Raw genomic sequence first — 27987 nt, 5'->3', positions numbered from 1 at the left:
TCGGGGCCCCCCAAAAACATAATTGAGCTCGTCGTTGTTGTTGTTGCCGGCTTAACGCTAAACGTTTTGTGGTCCGGGTCCGAACACCCCCAACCAACCTATTCAACCCAAGCAACCCATCCAAGAATGCAACTCCCACCCAAACTCAGTCGAAATGAGCGCCAACTGTTGCTAGCGAATGGATCGCCATATGTGAGGTGGTCGGTGGGCACCTTAATGACCATAATCCCAGCTCATAAAGTATGCAATGGGTTGACTCACACAGCGGGAGTTGGGGGTGGGGCTATTCCAAAACACGGACAGGGTCTTAAGTTATTAAGGGCATTTAGTGGTAGATTGGAAAATACTTGGCCAGATTGCGTCCAATTGACTTGAGTCGACTGCTAGCCCTGCATAGAGAAATCTGGATAATTTCAGTGAATGTGTATGGGGGGGGGGGTTGTCTAATGGAGCGCCAAATCCTCTCAAGTCTCCATCACTCCTTGCGCAATTTGTCTTAACCCAACGCCTTTAGCTGCATAAATCTCAGCAATTCCAACTTATCAGAGAATCTTAAGTTCTGACCAAAAATTTAGTCAGCTCTTGCACTGAAAAGAAAGTAGTTCCAAACTCCTAACTCGATTTTTTAGAACAATTTGTTAGATTCCACAAATTACTAGAATTTCTAAGGTGTCTAAAAGTATGCAATGATTAAAGAATAGTCGTCTTTCTGAATAAAATCGGTGTACCTCTAAGTTTCGAATATATTGTAGCATACATTTAAGCACCGAAATTTTCTTTTCTTTTTAATCAAAAGATGTTTTGAAGTTTTGAGGTACTCACCCTTGCTTTCAAATCTTTTTCCGCAGCTTTTCACTTTCTATCCGCTAAGTGAATCAGTCATATTTTTCCTAGTGTGTCAACTGTGGGAAATTTGCAAGAAGAACTTTGGCTGCTGCCTCATGCAACGCTCATATATCTTGCCACCGCCTGCGTCAACGTCTTCATTCCGGCTGTAATATAAAAATGCGTGCCCCGGGATTGACTAGCAAACTACATGTATATACATATATATGTAAAGTGTAGTGCAGTGTGCGGCAGCTCTACGACTTTTAAGGGAGATGGATATTGTGCATACACTATGTCCTGGCCCCGTTTCACCCGCTTCCTTCGTCTTCTCGTTGGCGGTGACGTTGACATTTTGAGTGTCATTTTGTTGGCTTGGGCTTGGCGTGGCTGCCACAGCCACTTGCAACACCCAAACTCCCGTTTTACATCGTCTTTACCGTGCTTTATATACCCTGGGATCGTAGGGATTAGCCGTATGTTGGTTATCCCATTGATGCAAATATACTTGCTCATACTTTTTATGATCAAAGGATTTGTTGGCATTTATGAAGTTCCCCTTGATAAACTCAAGGTCAATACGTTCAGCTTTTATGTTAGAGATTCTAAATTGACAGAGTTTCCATAAGAATCCCTCTTATGAAATTGAAAATGCTGCAACAAACTTGTATTTCTTTATTTCTTACAGTTTTTAAACAAATAATAATGTTAAAGATCTATACAAGCGGTCGTCCCCCAATACAATGACATTTAGTCTTTCATTTGTGTGCTTATCGCTGTTGTACACTGTTTGTGTGGCGGCAGAGAATAAGCAGAAAGCGGGTCTATAAAGGTGTAGCCAAGCTTATCCAAATTAAGGGCTGTAAATAAAAGAAAGCACCAGGTATCCTTTAGTTTAGTTTCAACTGCTTATCCAGAGTTTCTAGAGCCCAACTCCCCTCCAGGACTCTGGATCCGGGTTCCAGGATCCAAGATTGGACTTGCGTCGGAGCTGCACGCACTTGGTGCCTCAGTTTGTGGCCAGCGGAAACACATTACATACGGCAGCTTGACTAGAACAACAAGCAGCGACACGGAGTGGGTGGCTTGCTAGAGCCAGCGCCTGGCGACAACAGCCGGAAACGGAAATAGAATAAAGTGGCTTTCTGGCTGATGAGTCGCTGGCTCTCATGCCACATGCCGCATGGCGCATGCCACACCACCCCATCGCCACAGCCCCTCTCATAACTCGCTTGTGGTTTTCCTCGATTCTCGAGGCTTTCCACCGCCGACTGGCAATTTATTCCAATTGTCGTCGACGTCGCTAGCATTTCATTAGCTCGGACTGGCCGTCCATTGCTGGTCTGTCGGCACTTTCTCCGCTTTCTTTGCCCTTCACTTGGGTTAATTGTCCTGGCAACTGTGTGTGTGTGTGTGCGTGTGGTAAAGTGGGGGGGGGGGGGTTATGCTTTGAGGAGAGAGTGCCAGCATTAACGGTCTATCTCTATCCATCAACGACTTGGGGTTCCAGGAAGCTGCTAATGAAGATGGGAAGAGTTAATGGCCAGCTGATTCATTGGGCTTCCAAACAAGTCGACTCCTTACAGCGAATAACCTTATAAAGCAGAGAAAGTACTTTGACAACTGTCCCTTGACTGGAATGTATATTAATACTACTTTACGTGAAAGGCATGAAGGAAAAAGATTTTAAGGTAAAAGCAGGGTGAGCTTTCTTAAACCCTAGATATTAAGACTTAAAATTTAAACTTACAATTAAATATTAAAGTATTCTTTTATTTGTGTAAATACTCCCGTTTAAGTGCTTATAATCTTATAATTTTTGAAAATATTTTATTAAGTTGGGTAATAGAAAACCAAGTACACAAACTCACCAAATTGAACTTTGGCCACACTAATATTTTTCCAAACTAAACAATAAGAAATTTAATTTCATTTAATTTGCTAACTGCTTTTTCGCATTTCTATTCCCCTTGTGATTTGCCAAGATAGCTAATGTAGATATACGTCTATATTTATTTGTGTAAGGGTAATAGAAAACCAAGTACACAAACTCATCAAATTGAACTTTGGTCACACTAATATTTGTCCCAGCTAAAAAATAAGAAATTTCATTTCACTTAATTTGCTAACTGCTTTTTCGCATTTCTATTCCCCTTGTGATTTGCGAAGATAGCTAATGTAGATATACGTCTATAGTCAGACTTGCTTCAACAAAGTGACAGCGAATTCCCTTCAAACGACGCATTTGAACCATCATTGGAATTCACCGACAGAACTCACGCTTTAATAAAGTTTATCTGGCTAATAAAGCATTCTCAAGGCTCCCATTAAAGCCCCCCCTCTTAACCCCTCGATCCCTTTGGTGTTCCAATTGTCTAGCAACAAACGTTAATTCGAAACGTTTTATTGCCCTCGAAAAACAACCAAAAATGTTTTTGCAAAACTGGAACTACGTTTGTCGGGTGGGTGGATATAAAGTGGGTGGAAATTTCCAACAAATTGCAATGGGGCCATGAAAAAAATAAAAGCAAAAGAAAAAGGGGTGTGTTCGGTTGGAGGCGTGCAATTGTTGTAAATTTCGCTAGCTATTTTTGTAACTTTTGTTTTATATTTGGCTTGGTCGGCGAGAAAAATCGTTACGAGGAGTTATAGGGGGAATGCGGCCATCCATAGCACCATGTAGCGCCCTATAGAGAAATCGGGGGAATGGGAACGAGAAGGCGGGGCAGACACGAACGAAGGGACGTGACTGGAATAGTGTTCCAATAATTGAAGGCAGCGACGACAGCCGAAGACGTGGAATTAAAGCCCAACATGAAGTATAGCAGCTATATAGTATCACCTACAATATGTGTGTCAGTGGGGGGATGGGGGGCTTGGGAGTTCGGAACCTTTGATGATGGGCACCTTAAAAACACATTAGACCAAGCTCCCGTCCAAAGAACTTTATGGATTGCATGTGCTTCAGCCAAAGCCGAGTTCTCTGCAGCTGCAGCCCCACTGATAATGGACTAACATATACCATCCATCCGCCACCCCAAATGCAACCATCCGGCAAGAAAAAAAAAACATTTCCACAGAGAGAAAAAAATCACAGTTATGGCTTAAAGCAATATTTACAATTTTTTCCACGCGTTTTTTGCTCCCAAGTATGTCAATACACAATGTGGTTAAAAATAAGTGTAATCCAATTGGTGTGATAAATTGAAATTGTTTTAAAATTCCCACAAAAGTATAGGTTGATGAAAAACGAATAGCGGCATTTAACAAGTGTCTAAAAGTATGCAATAATATATATTTTAATCTGTAAGCCACCTTTTTGTATTTGCACATCAAAATAAAAGCCTTGTTTTTGTCAAGTGCAGCGCCCACACTCGCACATTGTGCTAAAACTTTCATTGCTATCAGTTTAAATACTGCAAGCTCAAAGCGGCATTATGCTGCCTGCAAAATGGGGGGGGAATTTTGGCACTGAAGAGACGATGCGTACATGTGAAATGTATCCAATTTTAAATATGCATTAAGCCAATGAGAAGTTGTGCCATAAAACCCGCTCAGCACGCACCGAGATATGTCAAAGAGCCGGACCGGAATTGGCAGGAAAAACAGAGGACCAGAGGACCAGAGGTCCTGAGAGAACGAGAGGACCAAAGGATCCAAAAGGGAAGCCAGGTGACTGTGCATTTCAGGTGATAGCCAAGACACTTTATCGCCAGCCAAACAGAGGCACATGCACACACGAAAAATTGGCCAAATAATATTAGCATTAAGTCGAGAGCCAAATTTTACGATCCATTTAAGAAGACGTGGCGAAGAAATCGGATGATGGGTCTTCGTAAGCCGCTTAAAGGTGTTTGCATTGTAGCGAAAGAGAAGGGGGTTTTCAATCGATTAGGGCCCTCCTCGGTTGTTCAGGACACCCCTGCCAGTTGAAATATATGCCCAACTCATTTTATTAATGGATCCGTAGGCCCGTAAGCAACACATTTGCCAGCGGCGACAATGACACCCATTCAGCACGCTCCCCCCCAAGAAACCATCCCCCAAATGTATGTCTGTATGTTTGATATACCTACGCTCACCTTTGCAGTCAGTCAGTTAGTCGAAAACATATCAGACAGTCACTCAACCCTCGAGTGTTACGAGGCTTACAGCAAATTTGATTTGTGTGTGTTTATTTGGGGCGGGTGGACTGAGCAGTTCTGGTTTATTTCAGGAAGGTAATCGATTATTGCACAGTTTTTGTTCAGTTTCTGCTTGGAAATAAAATTTAATTACAAGTTGGGAAACTGGGGATAATCACACACTAAGGCTTTGAAAATGTCAGCCAGTTAATAAATTGGGTTTCCTTTTCTTGAACGTAGAGCAAATATGCAATGTTTTTTTTTAATACCAATTGTTTTTCTTGGGAAGAGGATTACAAGCGTAAACGATAAGCTTCTTTAAAACAAATCCTAGACAGAAAAAAATATGTTGTAAATGAAATTCAGTATCAATTCTATCTGATATGTTCGCCATCTTGCTTTTTGCTGTTTTAGTATTTTAAAGAATCTAAACCAGTGTAAGTTTCGGCGCCAACTCGCTTTTTTCTTTCTGAGAGGATTTTGTAAAGTGAGGAAACCTAAGAAGTAATATTTCTTAGTATTAAATTTACATTATTCAGTGGTCACTATAATATTTAATAAATTTACCGTGCGAGTATTAAATGTATCCTTTTTTTGTCTGTGTTGAAATTTAAAAACTCTCTTAATTGGGCTAGTATTTCGGTCTGTAATTTTTGTAAACTCTTTTGTAAGTAGTTTGCTAGGATTTGGGATACACTTTTCCATTTCCCTGAAGAATACTTTGGTGGCAACCTCCTCCCCTTCGCTATTCATTGTTTGCCACCGCCTGTTGTTCCGTTCGTCATGTTTGTATTCGCCTCGTTCGCCATCTTCATCGTCATCGTCTTCGTCGGTCTCTCCATTCCGCCCACTTTTCCTCCGGCTTTTCCGCATTTTCCGCCTCTTAGCCCAAATACAGTTCTCGCCATTTTGCGTGCTGCCATTTTCATTTGGCAAACGTAACAATTCCGCCATTATTGTTGTTGCTTTTGTCAACATTACTACTCGCCCACGTCATCAACAGCTCGGAAAAACATCTTAGTCACTTTCACTTTTCATTACATTTTTCGCTTTCGTTTTTCGGTTTTTCCCCTTTTTCCCCTCTTTTCCCTCTTTCACCATTTCTTTTATCGCAGGGTGCTTTTGTCATGCGGCGTTTTCACCTCCCCGTATTTTTTTTTATTTTTTTAGTTGTCTGTTAGGGGTTTTTTTGCTTGGCCAAAATGGGTTTTAACCCAAATTGCAAGAGTTTTGCATGCACTGCCTGAAAATCCGCTTAGCGACAATTTTCCCCCATAATTGAATTAATCCTTGAGCACTCCGTGTGTGTGAGTTTTTGTGTGTTTGTGAAAGCCAAAGGCATGCTTAATTGCACTCACACACATCTAGGTGAAAATCTGCAAAATATTAACTAAACTAGACTAAACGCGAAGGCCCCGAGAAGTGGGCTACAAAAAAACACGAGGGAAAAACTGCGAACTGGGGAGTTTTGTATTCGTGAGCTGAGCATTCAATCGCCAGACAAAGCTGTACTTATCGCACCACTGGAATATGGGATGGCAAGTAATTGCATAACGGGCAAAAAGCAAAAAAAAAAAAAAAAAAAGAAAAAACAGGCAACGATTCGGGTTAAAATAAATTGCATGTTTCATTTACGGCAGTTGTGCCGTGCATGCAACCGCCAGGAAGTCGAATCGAAACCCCACAAACGCACACACGGGGACTTGCCACCACCCACTGACAACTCCCCCCACCTCACACAGAAAAGCACCCACCGCCCCCCAGCAGCGTTAGTTGTTTTGCATAATTAATGCCATCATAGCCAGAGGTAATTGCATCTAACCCGTTGCCCATGTCGTTAGCCGGCCGCCTGGATGCCTGGCTGCCTGGCTGCCTGTGTGCTGCCGGAGCTCTGCCGCAATGTGGCTGTAATGACGGTATCAGGACCCGGACCCCGGGACCACATTAGACCACCCCTGCACCACCCCAACACCACCCCACACATCCGTGGCAAACTGTGGGCACTGGCAATTGATTTCGATTTTGATTCATTGGGCAGCAACGAGCGACTGAATTAATTTTAAATATTTAAAGACCAGCAGGCGGCGCACCGTTTAAGCAGACATTAAGTTAATAAAACTCCAAGGACGCCAGTCGACGGGGTCCTCGTCGTCCTGGTAACTTAATTATGCACCTGACAGGTCTAGGACAAGGATGGAGTCTCGCTGTGGATGAGGTTGGGGATGGGGGTGTCAGGATGTCGGGATGTCAGGATGTGCATGTGTGCTGCACGGCTGAAGAGTTTATGCCATTTTTTATGGCTCGCACTTAATATCACGAAATATTGCAACAATCTATATATGATAATTAGGCTTTATTTCATAACCAAGCTCTTGGTATTCAAAGGTGGCGAACTGGAATTTTGAAAATTTTATTTTGTACTTTTAAGCTCTATCTATTTTTTTAGTATTATGTTGGCTAAAATCAAATTACCTCAAAATGTACTTAAAAATTAGGAACAACATAACCATCTAGAAGTTGATTATAAAGTTATACAAGGGTGGTCAAAAGTATTTTCACAAAAAAAAAGTTAAATATATTCATAATTTGAACTTACATCTTGTTAACTTTGGCATCAATGGAAAGGTAATTTAAATGCCGTTTGAATGATACAATACATTTCTTAACACATTCAGTACTTATTGAAAAGGACGAATTTGTGTGAAAATGTCCTTTTTGAACTTTTTTCCCCGACTTGAAAACTTAAATTTTTTGATGCAAAAAGTTTCTTCAAACAAAAATAATAGTAACTGCAAAAAGAATTTTTCAAAAATCATTTTGCTTATATTTTTTATGATTTTTTGAAAATGCTTAGAAACATGCATTTTCGGCATATTTTTCTCTTTTTCATACAAATTTTTTCCGACAGTGTCACCTTTAAAAAATCATAAAAAATATAAGCAAAATGATTTTTGAAAAATTCTTTTTGCAGTTACTATTATTTTTGTTTGAAGAAACTTTTTGCATCAAAAAATTTAAGTTTTCAAGTCGGGGAAAAAAGTTCAAAAAGGACATTTTCACACAAATTCGTCCTTTTCAATAAGTACTGAATGTGTTAAGAAATGTATTGTATCATTCAAACGGCATTTAAATTACCTTTCCATTGATGCCAAAGTTAACAAGATGTAAGTTCAAATTATGAATATATTTAACTTTTTTTTTGTGAAAATACTTTTGACCACCCTTGTATGTATTATATCGTTTTGCGAAGAAGATTTTAAATATCTAGTTAATGATGAAGCGAAGATCAACAAAGATTGGTCAAGGTTAAGATAGATAACTATATAGAACTCCTGCAAATGCCAACCAGTCATATCTTTTTGAATTCAAAAGGAGTTGAAATTCCTAGTTCCAAAGTTTTTTCAAAATTTAAATTGATTAATTTTAAGCAAAACTTTGCTGCAGTGCGGACACCACAGTTTTAGTTGAACTTTCAGGGTTCTTAAATTCAAATATGTTATCATAAAAAACCAACCCATGTGGAGACTATGTTTTATTGTCACCAATTCCTCTGACAAGAGACTATCTTGAACCAACATCCCAGTGGGAAGCAATGAAAATGTTTGCCCATCTAGCCGTGTTCGTGTCGTGTGGGGCCTTAAAGAAAATGTTGCACTCGATCTGGGGATGGTTCCGAGTTCTGTTTATGGTTCCCGTTCTCGTTCTGGTTCTGATTATGGTTATGGTTCTGGTTGTGTCCCTCCTCATCCGGTAAGCGAGTCTCTTGCTGTCGCTGCTGCTGTTATACCTTGTTAGCTGTTGTGTAGATTTCGGTTATGAAGGACCCCCTCCGTCTTGGTGGCATCCGAGGGCCCCTGCCACCAGATCCTTGCCCTTTTCGCAGCCCCGGCTGTGTGTGTGCTATTCCAGAAAACGAAAACATATTTTCCATGCGAGTGCACAAAGCGATGTGAGACGCACAGCAACAGGAGCAACAAGAGAAGCGACTCCAACAGGATTCGGCTCACATATCTTGCTGCTCACTTGTATGTGTGATTGCCACTGAGCGAAATAAATAGTACAATTTTCTTGGATTTATTTATTTATTTATTTATTCTCAGGTTAAAAGGCAATTGAGAAATAACCCATAACCTATTCTTTTTTTTATAGCAGCTATAGCTACTAAGGCCCTAAGCTACGTTTAATTTTCTTGGATTATTTTAACAATTTGGATAGTAAATGGATTTGTTTCAATACAATATTTTCGAATTCTGAAGTTTCTATGGTAGATTCTGGAGCCACAGATAAAGAATTATATTTAAAATATATCGTATTAGCATATCAAATCATATTAAAATTTAGTATGATAAAACATAGGGTAAAATATAAATACAGAGAATAAAAATAAATATTATTTCAAAAATAAATAAGATAAATATACATTTTTAAAGTAGTTTAGCCCATTTTCTCCGGGTGTTTTTGTACGCTTCTCTGAATTTTTTCCTCTCGTCTCGCTGCTGGCTCCTGCTGCTGTTGTTGTTAATCCTTTTCGAAATTTTTAGTTTGATTGTTGGAAAATATTTTAGACCCCGGGCACAAACACAAAACATGCACATACATATACCCACGTCCAGAACACCGCACGCATTAGCATAACTTGTGGGTGGGGTTTTGGGATGGATTGCGGCCTGGAATGCGAAAATGGAGTGTTTGGGTTCCCAAAAGGGAATACGTGCTGCAGCTTTAAGCGATTTAAGAGCGGCCTTTTTGGGGCAAGCTAGCCGTTAATTGGTTGAAACATAGCAAATATTCCACAAAAGTTCCATCAATACATTGGACATACCAGCATTTCACTACCAATTTTGCAAACTAGATTTTAAAAGCGTGTTTAAAATCTAAAAAAAAAAAACAAAATCAAACGAAAGGAATTAAAATTCTATTCAATTGGTTTTCCCACACGTCAGATGGCATTCGGTTATTTGCATATCACCTGGGCCAACAAAAATGTGAATCTCTCTGCAATATTACTTGTTTTTTGCCGCCCTCCCCCCTGACTTTTCCAAAGCTCCAAATGCTCTACAGAGCCGAAAAAGCCAGCAGCACGCCGCTTTTGCATACCACATGACAAAAAGCTCGTGGCGAGCAAATGCAAATTAAATCCAATTTAAACGCAGGCGGTCATTTTAATATTTTAAAATTGAAGTTCAACAAAGCGACGGCAATCGCTCAATGACATTGATTGGCTGCTGAACGAGTGTTACGCATTTTGCGTTTTTCACTTTCACGGGTGGGGGGGCAATTAAATATTTGCCTGTCTTATGGCAGCCATTTGTTTTGGCCAGGAGCAGGGCGAACTGACTGTGCCATTACCATTCCACGAGTCCACCCCATGAAACGTGACCCAGACGAGCCGGGAATGGCGACAGAACTCGTTACTGTCACGCCCCGTTGCCGTTTGGACATGACAAAGGTTGACATAGCGCCTGCATTTATTAAAACAACTGCCAGTGGGACGTGAAGCGTAGTGTATTGGGTATACACAGGATCCTGGGGGCTGTTCAAGTGGCTTATTAAACGTTGAATCACTCTAATGTTGCCTAACAACCTAACCATCTACCATTTTCACTTGCAGTTTATTGGCAACAATAATGGTCAGCACAACATTGACAACACTGGCTGCTGGACAAACAACTAGTAGCAGTAATCATCATCACCACCACCATCACCACCAGCAGCATCAGCAGCAGCAGCAGCAGCAGCAGAATCCGCAACAGTTGCAGCAGCAGCAGCAGGATCAGCAGCTGCATCAAGCGTTGCATCAGCCGTTGCCCTATCAGCGACTGCAACCACACGCCGCAGCAGCAGCCGCAGCGGTTAGCCAGCAGCGCGGCTTCTACGCACTTAACGGCAGCTTGGAGCTAGACAGCAGCAACAGCAACAGCAACACCAACAGCAACAGCAACAGCAACATCAGCTACCAGCAACAGCAAGCGCCTTTGATCCTGTCGCAGGCTTTGCTGTCGCCTTCGCCGCCGCTCAACGATCAGATCAGTTTGCTCTTCCCCAAGTGCCGACCCAAGCAGCAGCCGCAGCAGCAGCAGCAGCAGCAGCAGCAACAGCAATCGCAGCAGCAACATCAGCCAGCACAGCAGCAACATGCCCTTGCACTCCTCGCGGACGTCGTAAGTCCCAACAGCAACAGCCACAGGAGCAGCAGCCCCACGGCAGCAACAGTTGCTGGCGAACGGGATCGGGAGCCGCTGGCCAGCGTTAGTCCGCCGCCGCCCAAGGCCACGCCCACCAGCACGCCCAGCTATTACAAGAGCGTGAACATCATTACGCAATCGCCGCCGCCGCACTCGGCCTCGTCGCACTCCTCCGAATCGCTATCCTCGGTGACGCCGCGCATCTCCACCAATCCCTTCCTGTGCGCACCGCTCACGCCGCCCACACCGCCGCACCACCAGCAGCAACACCAGCAGCAACACCAGGACACCACGGGCGAGTCAGCTGTGGAGCGGAGCAGGAGCGGAGCGGCCGGCGAGGAGCCCGACTATCCCGCCTCCTTTTACTACCACACGGTGGGCGAAAGTAGGCGTGGCCCCGGTGGCTACGCGGAAATGCCGAGAAAACGCAGCGGCGCCTTGCCCGCCAGCAACAGGCAGCAGCAACAGTTGCACAACGGCAATGGTAGTCAGAATCCTTTCATCAAGGAGAACTACTGGGAGGCACCGCCCACAAGAGCCAGCTTGCTGCTCCATTCGCCCACGGAGTACTCCGAGGAGCAGCAACAGCAGCAGCAACAGCAGCAACAGCAGCAGCAACAACAGCAGCAGCAGCAGCAACATATGCATGCCTCAGCCAGACGAGCTTACCACCAGCAGCGGGAACAGGTTTATGGAATCAGTCAGCGACAGCAGCCACAGCAGCAGCAACAGCAACAGCAGCAGCAGCAGCAGCAGCAACAGCAGCAGCAACAGTCGCACATTTTGCGGGTGGGCAGAAGTCCTGTGAATCGCAGCTTCTCCCAGCAGCAACAGCAACAACAGCAGCAGATTGCCGTGGCCAGGAGCAATCCCTGCGCCGATGGGCTGACTCCGCTGGCCAGTCACTATCTTTATGGCAGCAAGTCATCCCTGGATCAGCAGCCAGGCGATTGGGAGCCGCGGGAGCAGCGCAAAATGAGGCTGCGCGAGGAGCGGGAAAGGGAAAGGGAGCGAGAAAGGGAGCGGGATCGAGATCGGGATCGGGAGCACCTGTTGCTGGAGCAGCAGCAGCAGTTGCACCTGCAGGAGGTGCAGGCCGCCAGGGAGAACCACCTCAGCCATTTGGCGGGTCAGCAGCAACAGCAACAGCAACAGCAGCGCAAACGGCATGTCTACGGCGAGGAGCGGGAAAGGGAAAGGGAGCGGGACATGGAGCGGGATCATCGCCTGGTCAATGGAAACGCAGATCCCAACGAGAGCTGGCAGCGTAAGTTGAAAATATATATTAAATGATCAAGAATCGAAGGGAAATAAACCCCTTAAAAGTGCCGTTTTAAAACATTTTCATTCAAACTTTAGTAGAGCAGTATGACAATTGCTTAAATTTCCACTAACTTCGACTAAAACATCTAAACAACAACTTATGGATTAATAAACACTCAATTAAAAAAATATAAAATAAATTACTTTATATAAATTAAAATTTAAGCAAGTGTCATATGCCTTTAATGGTACAATAAGGCAGTTAATTTAATTGACTTTCACATATTCTGGGAACTTTTAATATTTTAAGATCTTAATGTAGTGAAGAGCATAAAACCATTCGGCAAAACCAATAGCATTGACACAATCAATTCAGTCAGTAAGCCACAACTTAATCAAGTGTCATATGGCTATAATATACAGATACAGATACTTTTACACTTACTTTATACACTTTTTAAAGAGGAGCTTAGCAGCATCCCCGGTGGGAATGCATTTCTATGCCTCTGTCCGAGCGCAGCAACCTCTGCGGTTGCACGTGCCTGCAGCAATTTGTGGCTAGAAGGACTGACTGCCGCCTTTTCGAAAGGGGGAATTTTGGGGCAGCCTGCGAAACCAATTTCCGACTGGCTGAATGCCCGACTGATAGACATGGGCCGGGTAATTGAATTGCAAATCATGCGTAATGAAGTGTACGGCAAATATGTATGAAACGGAGCAACAAAACATTGAAGTTTGAGGGAAATCCGGGGAACAAAGCGATAGAAGCGCGCCAAAGTGGAATTTAATTGATTGCAATTAATTGGCATGCCAAGTATTGTATAGGGTCCCCCCCCCCCCCCCAATCCTTGCTGTGCAACCCTTGTCATTGCCACCGCCCCTCATCCGAGCTCTGTTCTATCCCCATCTCATCCCATCCAGATCTGCGCGTTACGACCGAAACTTTGGCGGAGGAGGGCGGCAAGCTGGCGGATAAGGCCCAGCACCAGATGCAGAGCCTCAGTCTGAACCAAGGTCAGAACCCGGAGGCCAATGTCTACAGGGAGCACAAGCTGGACGCCTGGAAGCTCGAGCGCAACTACACGCTGGCCGTGGAGTCGCGCCACGGCATCATTGGTACAGATATTTAGCAACAAAAATAATGTTTTTACTTCTGAAAAACCCTCTCTAACTCAAAACTCATTGGAATACATATATGCAAATGTATAGAACTTCCTTCAGATTTTTCAAATGATGCATTCTACATTTTAAAATCACTAAATGGATAAATTAAGCTTAATAATTTTTTAAAATATTATCTTCTGCTTAAATTACTATTTCAATTTCTACTTCCGTCTACTGAAAATCTAGTTATCAAATGTGAACTTCACATTTCTGAAGAAAAATACATAAAAAGTTTTGCCAATATTACCAAAAGTAGTATTTCCTTATGAAATTTACCCTTATTTAAAAGCCACTAAATTTCCAAATTTATATTTCTAGGAATAGATTAAAAAATTAGTTGAAAATGTTATTACCTTCTTAAAATATTTGTTTAATTATTTGGAATATATATTGCATCCCTCTGTCAGTTAAATAAAATCTAGATAACAAACTTAAAGCGCAACAGAAAAAGTGAATTTTAAATTTTTGCTGACCTCCTTTCATCCAAAAAAAAAAATATACCAACGAAAATTGCATATAAAAAATCTATAAAAAGTTTTGCCAATCAAACACTTTTTGTAAAGAAAAACGTAACGTTATTTGGTTCGGCCTTTTTGCGGCCCTTTTAGGTAGGCAACATATTTTGTAATACGCAGTGCAGACCTTTATGTTTTTATTCAAAATCATTCGACCCACTTAAACTCGATTTTGAATCGCTTTTATCCACAGAATACGAGGGCTCACCGAGGCGCATTGGGGTGACCAGCAGCAATTTGGGGCAAGTGACGGCTGCAGCGGCAGCGGTAGCAGCAGCAGCAGGGGCAACAGCGGACGAAAGCGAACCACCAGCAGCGGTAGAAGTAGCAACTCCACCACCACAGCAACAACAACAGCAGGTGCCCATGGCCACCATTCCACCGCTGAGCTCCACGGCCACCTCGCTGCAAAAGACGGCGGCCCGGGCAGCACTGGCCGCCCTTGCCCAGAGCCACCCCCACAACACCCACAACATCCTCAGCTCCCTGCTGCCGAGCTCGGGCAACCCCAACCCACTGAATCCCAGCCAGATCCAGATCCACTCGCCGCAGCAGCCCATGCAGAACTATCCCGTTCGTCCGGGCTTTCCACAGGTGGGTGTTGATGTTCAATTGATTTTTGTTTTAAATATAAAAACATCATTTCAAGAGGTATTTCACATGTTTTAAATATGATGTTATACTGAAACATTTAGTTCAATATTAATTGATTTTTTTTCTTAAATTTAAAAACCTTGTTTCGAGTGGTATTCGACATATGATGATGTTCTATTGAAACAGCTTTAGCCCATCCAATATGTGTACCTATTTATTTCTATATAGATATATATATTATATTTTGTTTTTAATTGTTTAAATATTATTTGGAGAGGTACAAAAAATTGTTTAATGTTTATTGGAATAATCCATCTAAAATATGTAATTTACCATTTGACAATTAAATCTAAATAATCTAAGATTTATGAAATATGTTAAAATTGCTACTTATAATAGATATGCTAAAATATATATGTTTATATTTATAAAATAAATTTACAATGGTCTAGATTATCAGACGCATCAAAATCATTCTTGAAAAAGCTATAATCGCTCTTGGAAAATATACATTTTTATATTTATAAATAATATTTATAAAGATCTTTATTAAAAATATTAATGTATTAGGAAAATCAGTAGCAAATCGGTTGCTTAAACTATTTAACTACATAGTAATGTTTCGTTTGTAATTCTCCTAAAACTCTATATTATTTAAGAATACAGAGGAAATAAATCATATTTAGGACATTTCTAACTTGACTTCCTTTGTTTAATCATAGCGCATCATCTCGCCGCCGAATCGTGAGCCCCGCAGTAGCTCTCCTCCGCTGCAACAGCAGCAACACCATCAGCAGCAGCAGCAGCAGCAACAGCAACATCAGCAACACCATCAGCAGCAGCAGCAGCAGCAGCAGCAGCAACAGCAACAGCAACAGCAACAGCAACAGCAACAGCAACAGCAACAGCAACAGCAACAGCAACAGCAACAGCAACAGCAACTGCAACAGCAACAGCAGCACTTTGCCAGTCTGATGAGCAATCATAGCAACAACTCAAACACCAACAAACAGCCGCTGAGCAGCGACAACAACGCGGAGGACACCAGCAACGATGTGTCCGAGATTGGCACCATATCCGACCTGACCACTCCGGAGGCCGTGGGTCTGGGACTGGCCATTGGAGCCGCTGCCGGCGAGGTTGCTAGCCGTTCGGCCACGCCACCACAGGCACCAGCATTGGCACCACCGACAGCAGTGGCGGGCAGCACTGCCAATGGAACCGGAAATGGAAACGGTACCGCAACCGGAAATGCAACAGCAGCGGTTCCCCTGAGCCTGCACACGAAATCGTCGACCTTCGATTACCTCTACGAGTTCTCGGAGACGCGCAAGGTGCTGGAGGAGTTCTTCAAGTGTCCCTCCACCGACGAGCAGCCCATTATGGAAAACGGCAGCGATGTGGACAGCATTGTGAGTACCCAGATGATGATTATGGAATATGAAAAAATATTTAAAAATCTAAATTGGACTTCCAAACATTAAACTAATATTTAATATTCTAAACATAACTAATAAAGTATCTTCGGGAATGCGAACATTAACAGATGATATATCATAACAATAAGTAATGCATAAATTTATAAATTCACAGTTTGCGGAACACTTCATTCTCAAAATGAGATATTGTTAATACAATATCATTTAAAATCCCATTAGTTGTTTTATAATGTTTTTTGTTGACTCTTCCTGCAGGATATCCAGTACGAGTTCCACAGCAACTTTGAGCGCGATGAGGAGGATCTGGCCGAGGAGGAGGAAGCCGAGGACGAGGAGGAGGGCGACGACGATGCCGACGAGGAGAACGACGAGGCCGAGGATGAGGACGAGCCGTTGGGTCAGGATCGCGACCAGAACTACCGCCAGCAGGCGCCTCCCACCGCCGGCCACGCCTCCGAACGACTCGTTTACGGGGGCGTGGGCTATGGCCAGCAGTCGCAGCCCCAACTGACCGCCCAACCGATGGGCGTGGGCGTGGGCGTTGGCATGGGCGTGGCACGGCGACACTATAGCGGCAGTCCGCTGATGCGGGACTTCGACTTCTTCCTGGACTCCACCAGTCGGAGCAGCGGCGAGCGGGACGGCGATCAGGATGGGCTCAATCACAACCAGCTGCTCAGCACGGGCAGCGGACATGGCGGAGGCGGGGGCGTGGGAGTGGGCGTGGGCCCGGGCGGAGGACACAACTACCGCTACTCACCGGAGACCACCGACTATGACTCCAACTGCGGCGATCTGGACAGTAAGTTGTAAAACTAAAAGACTTTTAGTATAAAATCTAACTTTAATAAGAAAGGAAGCTAATTTCGGCAAGCCGAGGTTTTTACAACCTTGTCGATTTCCGATGTTTAGAAATCAAAAACTAACTACAGAAATTTTAAGATAATGTTCCATTTCCATTTACTACCGTATATGTTTACCAAAAACGAAATATAACGATCTTTGTATTATTTTGACATTAATTATCTGATATTTTTGTGATCATTCCATTGGAAGCTATAGGATATTGTTGTCCGATACTACCTGCAATATAAATAAGACTTTTGGGAAGGTTTCATCCCAATAGCTTTTAAACTGAGACTAGTTTGCGTAGAAACGGACGGACGGACAGACGAACGGACAGACGGACAGACGGACGGACGAACGGACAGACGGACGGACAGACGAACGGACATGGCTAGATCGACTTGTCTAGTGATGCTAATCAAGAATAATTTTCTTTATGGGGTCGAATAATTCTCCTCTGCAAGGGTCTAAAAATGTGTTGTAAGCTTTAAAGTTAAAATGAACTATTACAATGGTGGTGCAACTTAAGAGATTAAGTTTTTAACCTGAAATCTCTCTTAATTTTAATGCGATTTTAATCGAACTTGTATCCTTAGGTCTCTCGGGTGAGATGAACGGCGGTGTGTCGACCTCCTGCTCGAACTACGCCAAGTACTACGCCTCGGCCATGCCGGTGCTGGAGGATGGACTCTCCTCGGGTCACACCAGTGACACCGAGAACAACAACAACAACCAGAAGAACCTGCAGCAGGCGGTGGCCAGCCAGGGCACTGTTGGCTGCCCCACCAGCCTGAGCGGTAGCACCAGCATCGGCGGCAGCGGCGGCATCTCCATGCTGATGGACATGAAGCGCGTCTCGACGAACAACAGCCTGAACAGCATGCACAACCTGACCACCACCGCCTCCACCACGGACAGCAACGGGGGCATGGCGGGTCACCACCTGGTCGCCACGCCCAGTCCCAGCAATGGGCAGTCGAAGGGTCCGCTGGCCAATCAGGCGCAATCACAGCCGAAGACTCTGACACTGGACCAGAGTCCCAGCAACCACAGCAAAGTGTTCAAGAACATTGATCCGGAATTGGATTCGCTCTACTCGATTGGTAAGTCCTGCCAAAGGTAGCGGTATTCAAATAATTTTATTTGTATTTAAAAAAAAATTGAGATGGAAAGCTTTGAAATGGAGTCTTGACAAACAAACTATTTAAAAACCATTTAACTCTATAAATTTTGACTGTACAAGTTCAAAACATGTTTTAATGAACAAAATGTGTAAGATACACCCAAAAGATTTGAGAACGGAAAAAACCTAGACCAAGTCACTCAACTACAAGAGCGATATATCTAAAAAATTAGCATTTTGAGATAAACGCATTTAAAGTTTTCAAGTTTAACATAGATTTCCAATAATTTCACTTCGTCCTCTCACTTATTCGAGAACAAATGTACTTAAAATCAAGAAGAATGTACTCTTGAAAATGTTTTTCAAGATGAACAGTTCTTGAAATAGAGATAAAAGTAGTCTCAATTTCGTTTTTCAAGACGAAAGTGTTCTCAAAAACAGAGAAATCTTGAGAAAGATTGAGGTTGAGATTAAGATAGAATTGATCTTGACTTACTTTTGATTTCATGGAGAGCAACAAATTTCCGTATGCCACATGGATTTTGATCGATGTTTTTTCCATCCCAGGAGTTTTCCACCGCCCGGACACGGTGCAGATGACCCCGCCGCCGCCCGCCCCGGCGCCACATCGCAAGCCCAACAACAGTGGCACTTCCAACGCCGTTGTCAACACCAATGGCAACAACGATGTGGATCTGCTGCAGCCGAGCAGCAAGCACACTCCATTGGCGGCGGCCATCAGTTCCACGCTGCAGCGCAGCTCACCCACCTCGACGGTCACCGGAAATGGAATCGGAATGGTAACCGGAAGCGGAAGCGGAAGCAAGCCCCGCAGCGCCGGCAGCAATTGCAGCAGCAACGGAGGCAATGGCGGCGGGCCACCGCCCATTCCGGAGAGGACGAACCTCATCTCCGCCCCGCAGAGATCGCCATCGCCGGGCCTCAACTCACCCGTCTGGCTATCCCGTCACCTAGATGGCGGCGCTGGCAAGGAACTGCTGGAGTCCGGTTCGGATAATCACTCGAAGAATCACAGTGCCGACGAGGAGGACGTGGACACCGACCTGGAGACGGATCGCCTGCTGGGCCACCAGCGGCTGGACGATCAGGGCTACTACGATGAGAACAAGAGCTGGGACCGCAAGCCGCGCTCGCTGCTCTCGAAGATCTCGCCCAAGCAGCAGATACCGAGCACCAAGACGCGCAATGGCTACAATGCCCTGCTCAGCTCCACGCCGGAGTTGCCGCCCCCGATTCCGCCCAAGGGCCAGTCCGGCCTGGGATTGGGTCTCACCTTGGGCTCTGGCAATGGTGGCAAGCTGTTGGATCTGGTTGGTGGCATGGTGCAGCGCAGTCTGTCCCGCTCGTCCTCGGAGCACAGCGATAAGTCGCCCAGCAAGTTGGCTCTGCCCATTTCTGGCGGAGATCTGTGTGCAGCCGGCAGCGTGGATGTGGTGGCCTCAGCGGTGGCGGCCGCATCGGCAGTGGTGGTCGGCACACCGGCACTGGGTAGCCCAGGAAATGGAGGTGGATCGGAGAGATCGGCGGGTGGTGGATTGACCAATCCCGGGGGAGCAGTGAAGATAGTTGGTGAACCGGAGAATGGAGCCCTGAATGGAGGCACACTGGCAGCTCCGCCGCTGGCAGGATCGGCAGCTGGATCGGGTGGAGGATCGGGGACAGGATCTGGTTCTGGATCGGGATCTGGAGCGGTGGCCAATGGAACCGCCGTGGCCAACAGCAACGGCAACAACAACAACAACGGCAACGGCAACGGCAGCAACAACAACAGCAGCGGCAGCAACAGCAACAGCGGCGAGAAAAAAGTGAAAAAGAGTAAGAGCAAAGAAGGTAAATGCGTTGGGTTTATCCTTCGTTCGATTGTTCCTATGTATAACCATTTAACCATATAACCGTATATGCATATAGCTATATATATATATGTGCAAATCTATATATACATATATATATTCTTGTGGCCTGCCATGTTGTCGATGTGCATTGATGTGTTGTCGTTGCGCCAAAATTGCGATTACGATCTCGAAAAGCGCAGCAGAGCAAATTCAAAATTCAATCTTGGCTGCGTAAATACGAAATTGTATAATGTGTAAATTTTGATTAACCTATATATGCAGTATTCTTGATCCAGATCCAGATAATCCGTATTAATCGTATATATATATTTACCTATCATTTCTCTGTATTCTTTCGCATATTTATTTGCGTATTTTTGCATGCGTCGTTCGTTCGTTCAACCAAATCAATACCAAACTCTACTCTTCATTTTACTGTGTCTGTGTGTGTGTACAATACTTTGTAAGATAAAATTCCATTATGTACTAGTACCTAAGATCCAACACTAACAAGATAACACGAAACAATGACCTACCTGACCCCAGACAGAATGCTCGATTGAAATACTCCTCAAGTCAAAGCTATCGGAAAAAATATAAATCCTTAACCATCTTTAAGATGTTTAATGATTTAAAACCCAATCAAAATTGGATATACTATGTCATAGACAATACTTGTATCTTGTATCCCGAATCTTATAATACAAAGACATGACTTTCATAGATTGCGGACAAACCCTTGCACGTACACTAATCAACTTATACTCCACATGTACTCTGCGATCCCTGACCTCAAGAAAACCGACCTTCTAACCGGGTTCTCCATCTTCTCAGGCGGCGCAGTGCTCATCGAGGGCGTTCTCTTCAGGGCCAAGTACTTGGGCTCCACGCAGCTGGTCTGCGAAGGTCAGCCCACGAAATCGACGCGCATGATGCAGGCTGAGGAGGCCGTTTCCAGGATCAAGGTAAAGTTCCGTTAGAACCCTCCTGGAAAATAGATAATGCTCGCCCGACTCGATCGATTGCTTCGATCAGCTTGAGTTTCATTTGTGCCACAATCGGTTTTTGATCAGAGATTGCCACAACTTAGTTTATATCATAAGCATCCCAAATTTATTACATACAAGTCCTTTAAATGTTGTCCTCATAAGATTCGAAGAAATCTTTCTAGTTATTAATATTATTGGAAAACATTTAGAACTTTAAATGTTATTATAAGATTGAGAACATAAAGTCCTAAGCTTGAAATATTTTTGAGTATACTTGGATTGTGACAATGCCCTGAGCTGCTCCCCCAGATGCCCCTTGCACTAATGACCAAAATTATCAGCTATTTTTGATACCTCCGATCTCCGTTTTTTGATTTGATACCCGCACTTGACCCCCATTTCCCCCACACCACCCGCCACCCACTAGACCCCCAGTAAGCGACCTTGTGCTGTTAAGCTGATTGAAGGACCTCGACCTCGAGAGCATAAAAAAGAGAAACTCATTAACTGTTTACTGTTATATTTTCATGCATCACCTCCTCCACATCAAATGCTCCGCATCCGCGACGACTAACCACGCTAACTAAACCACGTATCGCCATGCAAACGAACAATTAAAATATGAAAAAAACCAAATCTATATCAAATAAAAATATAAAAAAAACACAACCAACCCAAAAATTCGCATAATAGGCGCTGGTAAGTAATGGAAACACTAGCAATACCCAATATCCACAGACCCACTGACCCCCGGAACCACCCAACCAACCACCTACCTCTGGTTTGCCTGATTTGCCTTGAAATAAATTGGATCGAAGACATTTGGCCCGCTGTAATTCTTGTGTTACCCAAAAAAGCGAAGCTTGTTCCCCTGAAGATCCCGCCAAATCCCAGTTCCAGAACCAAATTGTATCCATCTTATTGAGTAATTAGTGACTAACCTAGATATTAACCATATTTCAGGCTCCCGACGGCGATGTGCAGCCCAGCACCGAGGTGGATTTGTTTATATCGACGGAGAAGATCATGGTCCTGAACACGGACCTCAAGGAGATCATGATGGACCATGCCCTGCGCACCATCTCCTATATTGCGGACATTGGGGATCTGGTGGTTCTGATGGCCCGACGTCGCTTCGTTCCCCAGGACATTGACGATGCCCCCAAGCCGAATCGCACGCCCAAGATGATATGCCATGTGTTCGAGAGCGACGAGGCCCAGTTTATAGCCCAATCGATTGGTCAGGCCTTCCAGGTGGCCTACATGGAGTTCCTCAAGGCCAATGGGATCGAGGACCATCGGTTTGTCAAGGAGATGGACTACCAGGAGGTGCTCAACAGCCAGGAGATCTTCGGCGATGAGCTGGAGATCTTTGCCAAGAAGGAGCTGCAGAAGGAAGTGGTGGTGCCGAAGTCCAAGGGTGAGATCCTCGGGGTGGTGATCGTGGAGAGCGGCTGGGGATCCATGCTGCCGACCGTGGTGATTGCCAATCTGATGAGCTCGGGAGCAGCGGCCCGATGTGGACAGCTCAACATTGGCGACCAGTTGATAGCCATCAATGGGCTGAGCCTCGTGGGCCTTCCCCTGTCCACCTGCCAGACGTACATCAAGAACACCAAGAACCAGACGGTGGTCAAGTTCACGGTGGTGCCCTGCGCCCCCGTCGTCGAGGTGAAGATCAAGCGGCCGGAGACCAAGTACCAGCTGGGCTTCAGCGTTCAGAACGGAGTGGTGAGTTGGGTGGGCGGCTAATGCCAAGTATTACACGTCTATGGGCACTTTTTGGGGTCATGAAAGTGTATCCCAAATGTGAGTTGCAGTCTTGGGATCTTCCACTAACTATCTATATCTCAACTTGCAGATCTGCAGTCTCCTGCGTGGCGGCATTGCGGAAAGGGGTGGTGTTCGTGTGGGTCATCGCATCATCGAGATAAATAACCAAAGCGTGGTGGCTGTGCCCCACGAGAAGATCGTCAACTTGCTGGCCACATCCGTGGGAGAGGTACTAAACGAATCATTAAGTATGATATCGATACTAACTACCCATCTATTCTAGATCCTCATGAAGACGATGCCCACGTCCATGTTCCGCCTGCTCACTGGTCAGGAGAATCCCATATATATTTAAGCCTGCGGGAGAATAATAAACGGCGATTATTGTTAACTATAAAAAAAAAACCTAACAAGGATATTACGATATTAAGTATATATATACCTATTCATATAGAAAGATTGATAGAGAGATTTACTCTGTATGTATGTATATGCGTGTGTACCTATATATATATATATATTGATATATGCTTAACATATATTACACACGAGTGTATCGATTTTTTTTTGTGAGTAAACTAGACAAAGTTCGATCGGAGGCGAGTTAAGAGCAGCTACTACGACTAATAAGAGGAAGCGATAACTAACACACATGGCACGCCTTTTTGCAAAGCTTAGTAATAATAGTTAATAATGTGTGTGTCATCGGGCCATCGGCCAGTACATACATATATACATAATACATAAATATATATATATATATATGAACACAATGACCTTTTTGCGAAAACGTCCTTAGCTTAGTTGAACGGCGACATTAGTCAAAGAATACTGAAGCTAGTAACGACCCCGATATATATGCTTACCCATACTTATTGTAAAAACCAAAAACCAACAACAACAACAGAAAACCAACAACCAAAAGACCCAAACGAGATTTGAATCCAGACAGGAGGCAGGCAGCTCTTTTGATATAGTATATATAATCCACACACTATATAGCACCACCCCCAAATATATTTATATAACAGAATAGAGGGCGGAAGAAAAGAAGCTTGAGGCAGATAGGAAATGGAAATGGGAATGGAAATGGAAATTGATATTGTAACTGCAGCGTTTCGTTTTCTACTCGCACCCATAGCCGAGAATTTTGATAGTTATTTAACGGATATAGCCAGATCGTAATGTATGCAAAGTGTAAATTGAGGAGCGCTTTACACCCCCCACAAATACATATTCCCCCATAGAGGATTTAGTTTAGCAAACACCTACACTCACACTCACTTAGACGCTTCGATTTCAACCATCTTCGTCCAAAAATTGTGCTACTACTCGTTAAACAAGTTGATAGATATAGAGACAGATTAGAAAGGGATAACAGGAGGGGAGAAAAGAGAAAGAGAGAGGGAAGGCCGCCGAAGAAAGAGACAGAGTTAGACCCCCCTATAAACCATAATAATTAGAAAGAGACGGGATAGAACCAGGAAAGCTTACAGCAACATATGTACGTATGTTCACCTAGACCCGCGTTTTAGAGCTACACATGTAGACCAGACTCGAACAGAAAGAGACGGCAACAGGAACAGAAATATAGACAGACAGAGAGGGAAAATTGCATTTCTTTGTGTGTATATGTATGTGTAAAATACTCGCTATTGGCCCCAATGCAATCCACAAGCAAGCGGCATCAGCAGTCACTAAGAGAACTATTATTAACTACGAGTACGATTTAATTATGTAACGGCAACGGGGCATTTGCTTGATGTTTGTGAATTGAACGACTTTTCGGCCTCATTTCCGCTGCTTGGCAAGGGCCACGCCCACGCCCACCAAAAATCTAAAAAAAAAAAAAAAACAAAATTATTATACAAAAAAACATAAAACACAGATCATTAAAAACTGCTTCAGCATACCAATGATATGACAGGAAACCGAAACAAATGCATACAACTAATATTTAATGAATTGTTTTTTTTTTTTGGTGTACATTATTTATATGGAATGTGAAATTGCATAACAAATTTAATGAATATATTGAATATTTATTAAACGGGCTAATTGCATAGAAATTATATAAGAACGATCATAACGATGATTATTTGTAAAGGCAAACTAAACCCAAAAAAAAAACCGAAAACAGAATGAATAAATAAAAGAATATATAATCACATGCATAACAAAAATATAAAACCAAAAATTGGGCATAATAAACAGAAAATGGAAAAAAGACTTTAATAAGTATTATTATTTAATGGTTCAGGAAATGTTTGGTGGTACTTTGTGCTTAGTATTGGGAAGCAAAGTCATACAGAAATATGTTTTGTTTGACTTTGGTTGGTTGGGCTTTTTAAATATTGACCTTATTTTCCTTTATTTTAAACGTACATATGTAATCTAGTTAATAAAAATCTGCAAAAAAAAAACAAGGAGTGCCCAAGCTATTCCATTTACACTTTTACACAATCTCATCGTAGTTTAGTCAAATCAAGGCGTACAGCAAAAAGACCGACTTTTTGAGCAGCTTGCTAAATATGCTAACGATCCCCATCACTTTAAGGAAAATTTATTTTTTGGCCGATTTTCGCATCTATTTTTGCGAAAAATGGCAAAAATGAAAAATTTTCAGGTTAGAATGCCAATAGATTGGAAATTAAGCACCGAGCTCAACGAGGTATGACATTCCTTGTTCTGACTTATATTTTTGTTATGGCAGCCAAAAAACGGAATTTTTAGGGCGAAAAAATGGCTTCAGATTTTCGTCAAAAATGCGACATTTTTTTTCGGTTTTTCTATCATCCGACTGACCGACTGCTTTGAACAGCTTGCAAACTATGCTAACGATCCCAATCAATTTAAGGACAAATAATTATACCTGTTTCTCGTAGAGTAAAAGGTTATATTAGATTCGTCAGAAAGTAAAAAGTCTGTTTGTCTGTCCGCATGAACGCTAAGATCCAAAAATTACGAAATGGCAACAATTGTTCAATTCGGACTTATTTAAAAATTATAAGCAAGTAAAGAAATAGACGGTATGTGCCGTTGTTGGCGTGATGTGCAATCTCGTAAACGGCCGATTTGCTGCATGCATATCTCCATCTCCCTTGCACTCCCTTTTGCTGAATAACGGGTATCTTATACTCGAGGTTCCTAACCATTATTACCATAATTACCATTGTATACTTACCACATTTATAATAATAACTTCTTTAAAAATTAAAATACAATTGGAATCATGCCCAAAAGCATTACTCTCCCCATTAACACGCTTAATACCTTTAGGTTACTGTGTTTGGAAATAATGTTTATTGACGAATACTTTTACTTGCATTGTTTCATTTGCTTACTTTGTATCATTTTATACATGCAATTGTATGAAATTGATTCCCGACTTTTATTTCAAGTTCATTCTTCCGGTTTTTGGCTATGGCAAAGTGTGTATATCTATATGTATATGCATCTATATATATATATATATTTGTGTATATAAGTAATATGTTCACGGTCATTTAATCAGTACACACAACAATCAAAATTGGATTTTTTCATGACAAACAAGTTGACCATTAATTTTTCATCTTATTAGTATGTTTTTCTATATGCGTGTGTTAATGTGCACTTTCCCAAAAAAAAAAAATGGCGACGCCATTTCCGCTTTCCAAAGACAACAAAGCCATCGAGATGCATTCGATTTAACTCTGTTCGTTTTCGAACATTTGGTGACGAAACTTTGTCAGATCTTAGAACTCCCATTTCCGGAGATTGAGACATTTGTGTTCTGTTTACCCACAAGTTCTCAAGAAACTTGCATTAAAATTTATCTAAGTTCGCCCGATGCGAACCCACTTAACACCTATTGGTTACCATATAGACTTTCATCCAATATCCTGGATCTTCTACATCGTTTTTATACATTTTTAAGTTTTTCAAGTTTGTGGGGAACGTGAGTGGAGAACATTTTCGACTCGCAGTTGGATGTTCTCAACTTTTTACTCAGCTCAAGGGCCTGTAATAATTTAGCTAATTTCATTAATTTTGCTTTGATAATAATCGATTTTTATGATTAAGTAGATGTCAACAAAAAAGACGCAAAATGTCAATTCAAAAATATATGTGTATATATATCTATATATAATATTTATGGATGAATATAAATATATATATATATACGAGTTTTTTTTGGGCTTGGGACTTCATTTTGGATAAATTTTAACTATTCAAAATAAATACGACAAAAATTTAATTTAGTTTACAATTCAAAATTTGTTTTTCACATAGAATTTATAATTGTTAGTGTTTCTTTTTCGTTTTCAGCAAATGTTGCGCATATGTTTTGTGTTAAATTTCTTATCGAGTGAATTGAGGGTGTGTGTAAATATTTGAACTATGTTATATATGTAAAAAATCTCATCGTTTGTGTGTTTGTACTTGTTAGAAAATCGCGCAGATATGCTGAAATTATCCAACCGAGTCCGAATCAATCAATCAATCTAACCGAAATCCCATCTGAACCAAAGTAATACCCTTGCAAAGCCACCCATTATCATCAGTGTCCTGTCTCAGCGTTCCTCCGTCTTCCGATTCCCACATTCCAATGCCTTTTTCTTCTGTCCTACCATTCTTTTTCCCCATTCTTATCGATATATCCTGCCTTTGGTGCCCTTCGTCTAAGCCTAACTCTAGATTTGTTATCGTACATCGAACTTATGTGTCTCCTAATGCTAATATAACTACCGAATTCGTTATGTAGAGATAGATGGAAAGCTTTACGAATATAGATATATAGATAGGGGTATAGAAGGGAAACTATAGAAACAGAAACGGATGTTTGTATAAATTGCACATAACTTTTACTTAGCACTTATTAACTACGACTTACAAACATATTTCTTGATGCCTTTATATGTCTGTCAAGTTGGGTTTTTCCTTTGATAAAAAGTTTCAATTAGTTCGATACTCCTCGTTTCTCGAGTGTGTGTGTGTGAGGAGGTTATATATAGGTAAAGGTATGGGGTATATATATTTATATATATATATATATAATTTACAATTCTTACTAGGGTTCCACATATATACGCACATGTATTTGGATTTGCAATTGGCACATCATTTCTAAAAAGAGTCAATCAAATCAAAATACTTGATGTTCACTTGCTCATTCGATCTCTTATTCGTTTACGAGTGTTTTTGTCTAGGTGTGGTTGTATTGCACAAGATGCAGCCCGAAAATAAGCTGAAAATAATAATTATAATAACAATAAGGCAACCAAAATCCAACGAAAATAATAAACAAAGAA

The 27987-nt window shown here is 42.5% G+C and overlaps 1 protein-coding gene across 14 annotated transcripts in view; it reads left to right on the top strand.

The window, feature by feature from the left end:
• Nucleotides 1-23098, top strand: part of LOC119558415 — a 90076-nt gene extending 66978 nt beyond the window's left edge. For 6 of the 14 annotated variants that reach the window (XM_037871951.1, XM_037871949.1, XM_037871953.1 and 3 more), the window contains 12 exons: nt 10561-12401; nt 13319-13513; nt 14270-14670; nt 15393-16082; nt 16365-16911; nt 17552-18058; nt 18646-19929; nt 20766-20896; nt 21614-21619; nt 21884-22651; nt 22782-22922; nt 22977-23098. In XM_037871951.1, the coding sequence (XP_037727879.1) occupies nt 10577-12401; nt 13319-13513; nt 14270-14670; nt 15393-16082; nt 16365-16911; nt 17552-18058; nt 18646-19929; nt 20766-20896; nt 21614-21619; nt 21884-22651; nt 22782-22922; nt 22977-23048 (6567 nt within the window). In that variant the 5' untranslated portion in view covers nt 10561-10576 and the 3' untranslated portion in view covers nt 23049-23098. The remainder of the gene's footprint in view (nt 1-10560; nt 12402-13318; nt 13514-14269; nt 14671-15392; nt 16083-16364; nt 16912-17551; nt 18059-18645; nt 19930-20765; nt 20897-21613; nt 21620-21883; nt 22652-22781; nt 22923-22976) is intronic. The other 8 variants (XM_037871960.1, XM_037871957.1, XM_037871956.1 and 5 more) reach the window with 8 other exon arrangements.
• The last annotated feature ends 4889 nt before the right edge of the window (nt 23099-27987 follow it).

This window comes from Drosophila subpulchrella, chromosome X, assembly GCF_014743375.2.
Source record: "Drosophila subpulchrella strain 33 F10 #4 breed RU33 chromosome X, RU_Dsub_v1.1 Primary Assembly, whole genome shotgun sequence".
Taxonomy (NCBI): Eukaryota; Metazoa; Arthropoda; class Insecta; order Diptera; family Drosophilidae; genus Drosophila; species Drosophila subpulchrella.
The sequence above is the reverse complement of the archived record's forward strand: the minus strand, read 5'-3'. Positions and strand labels throughout refer to the sequence as shown.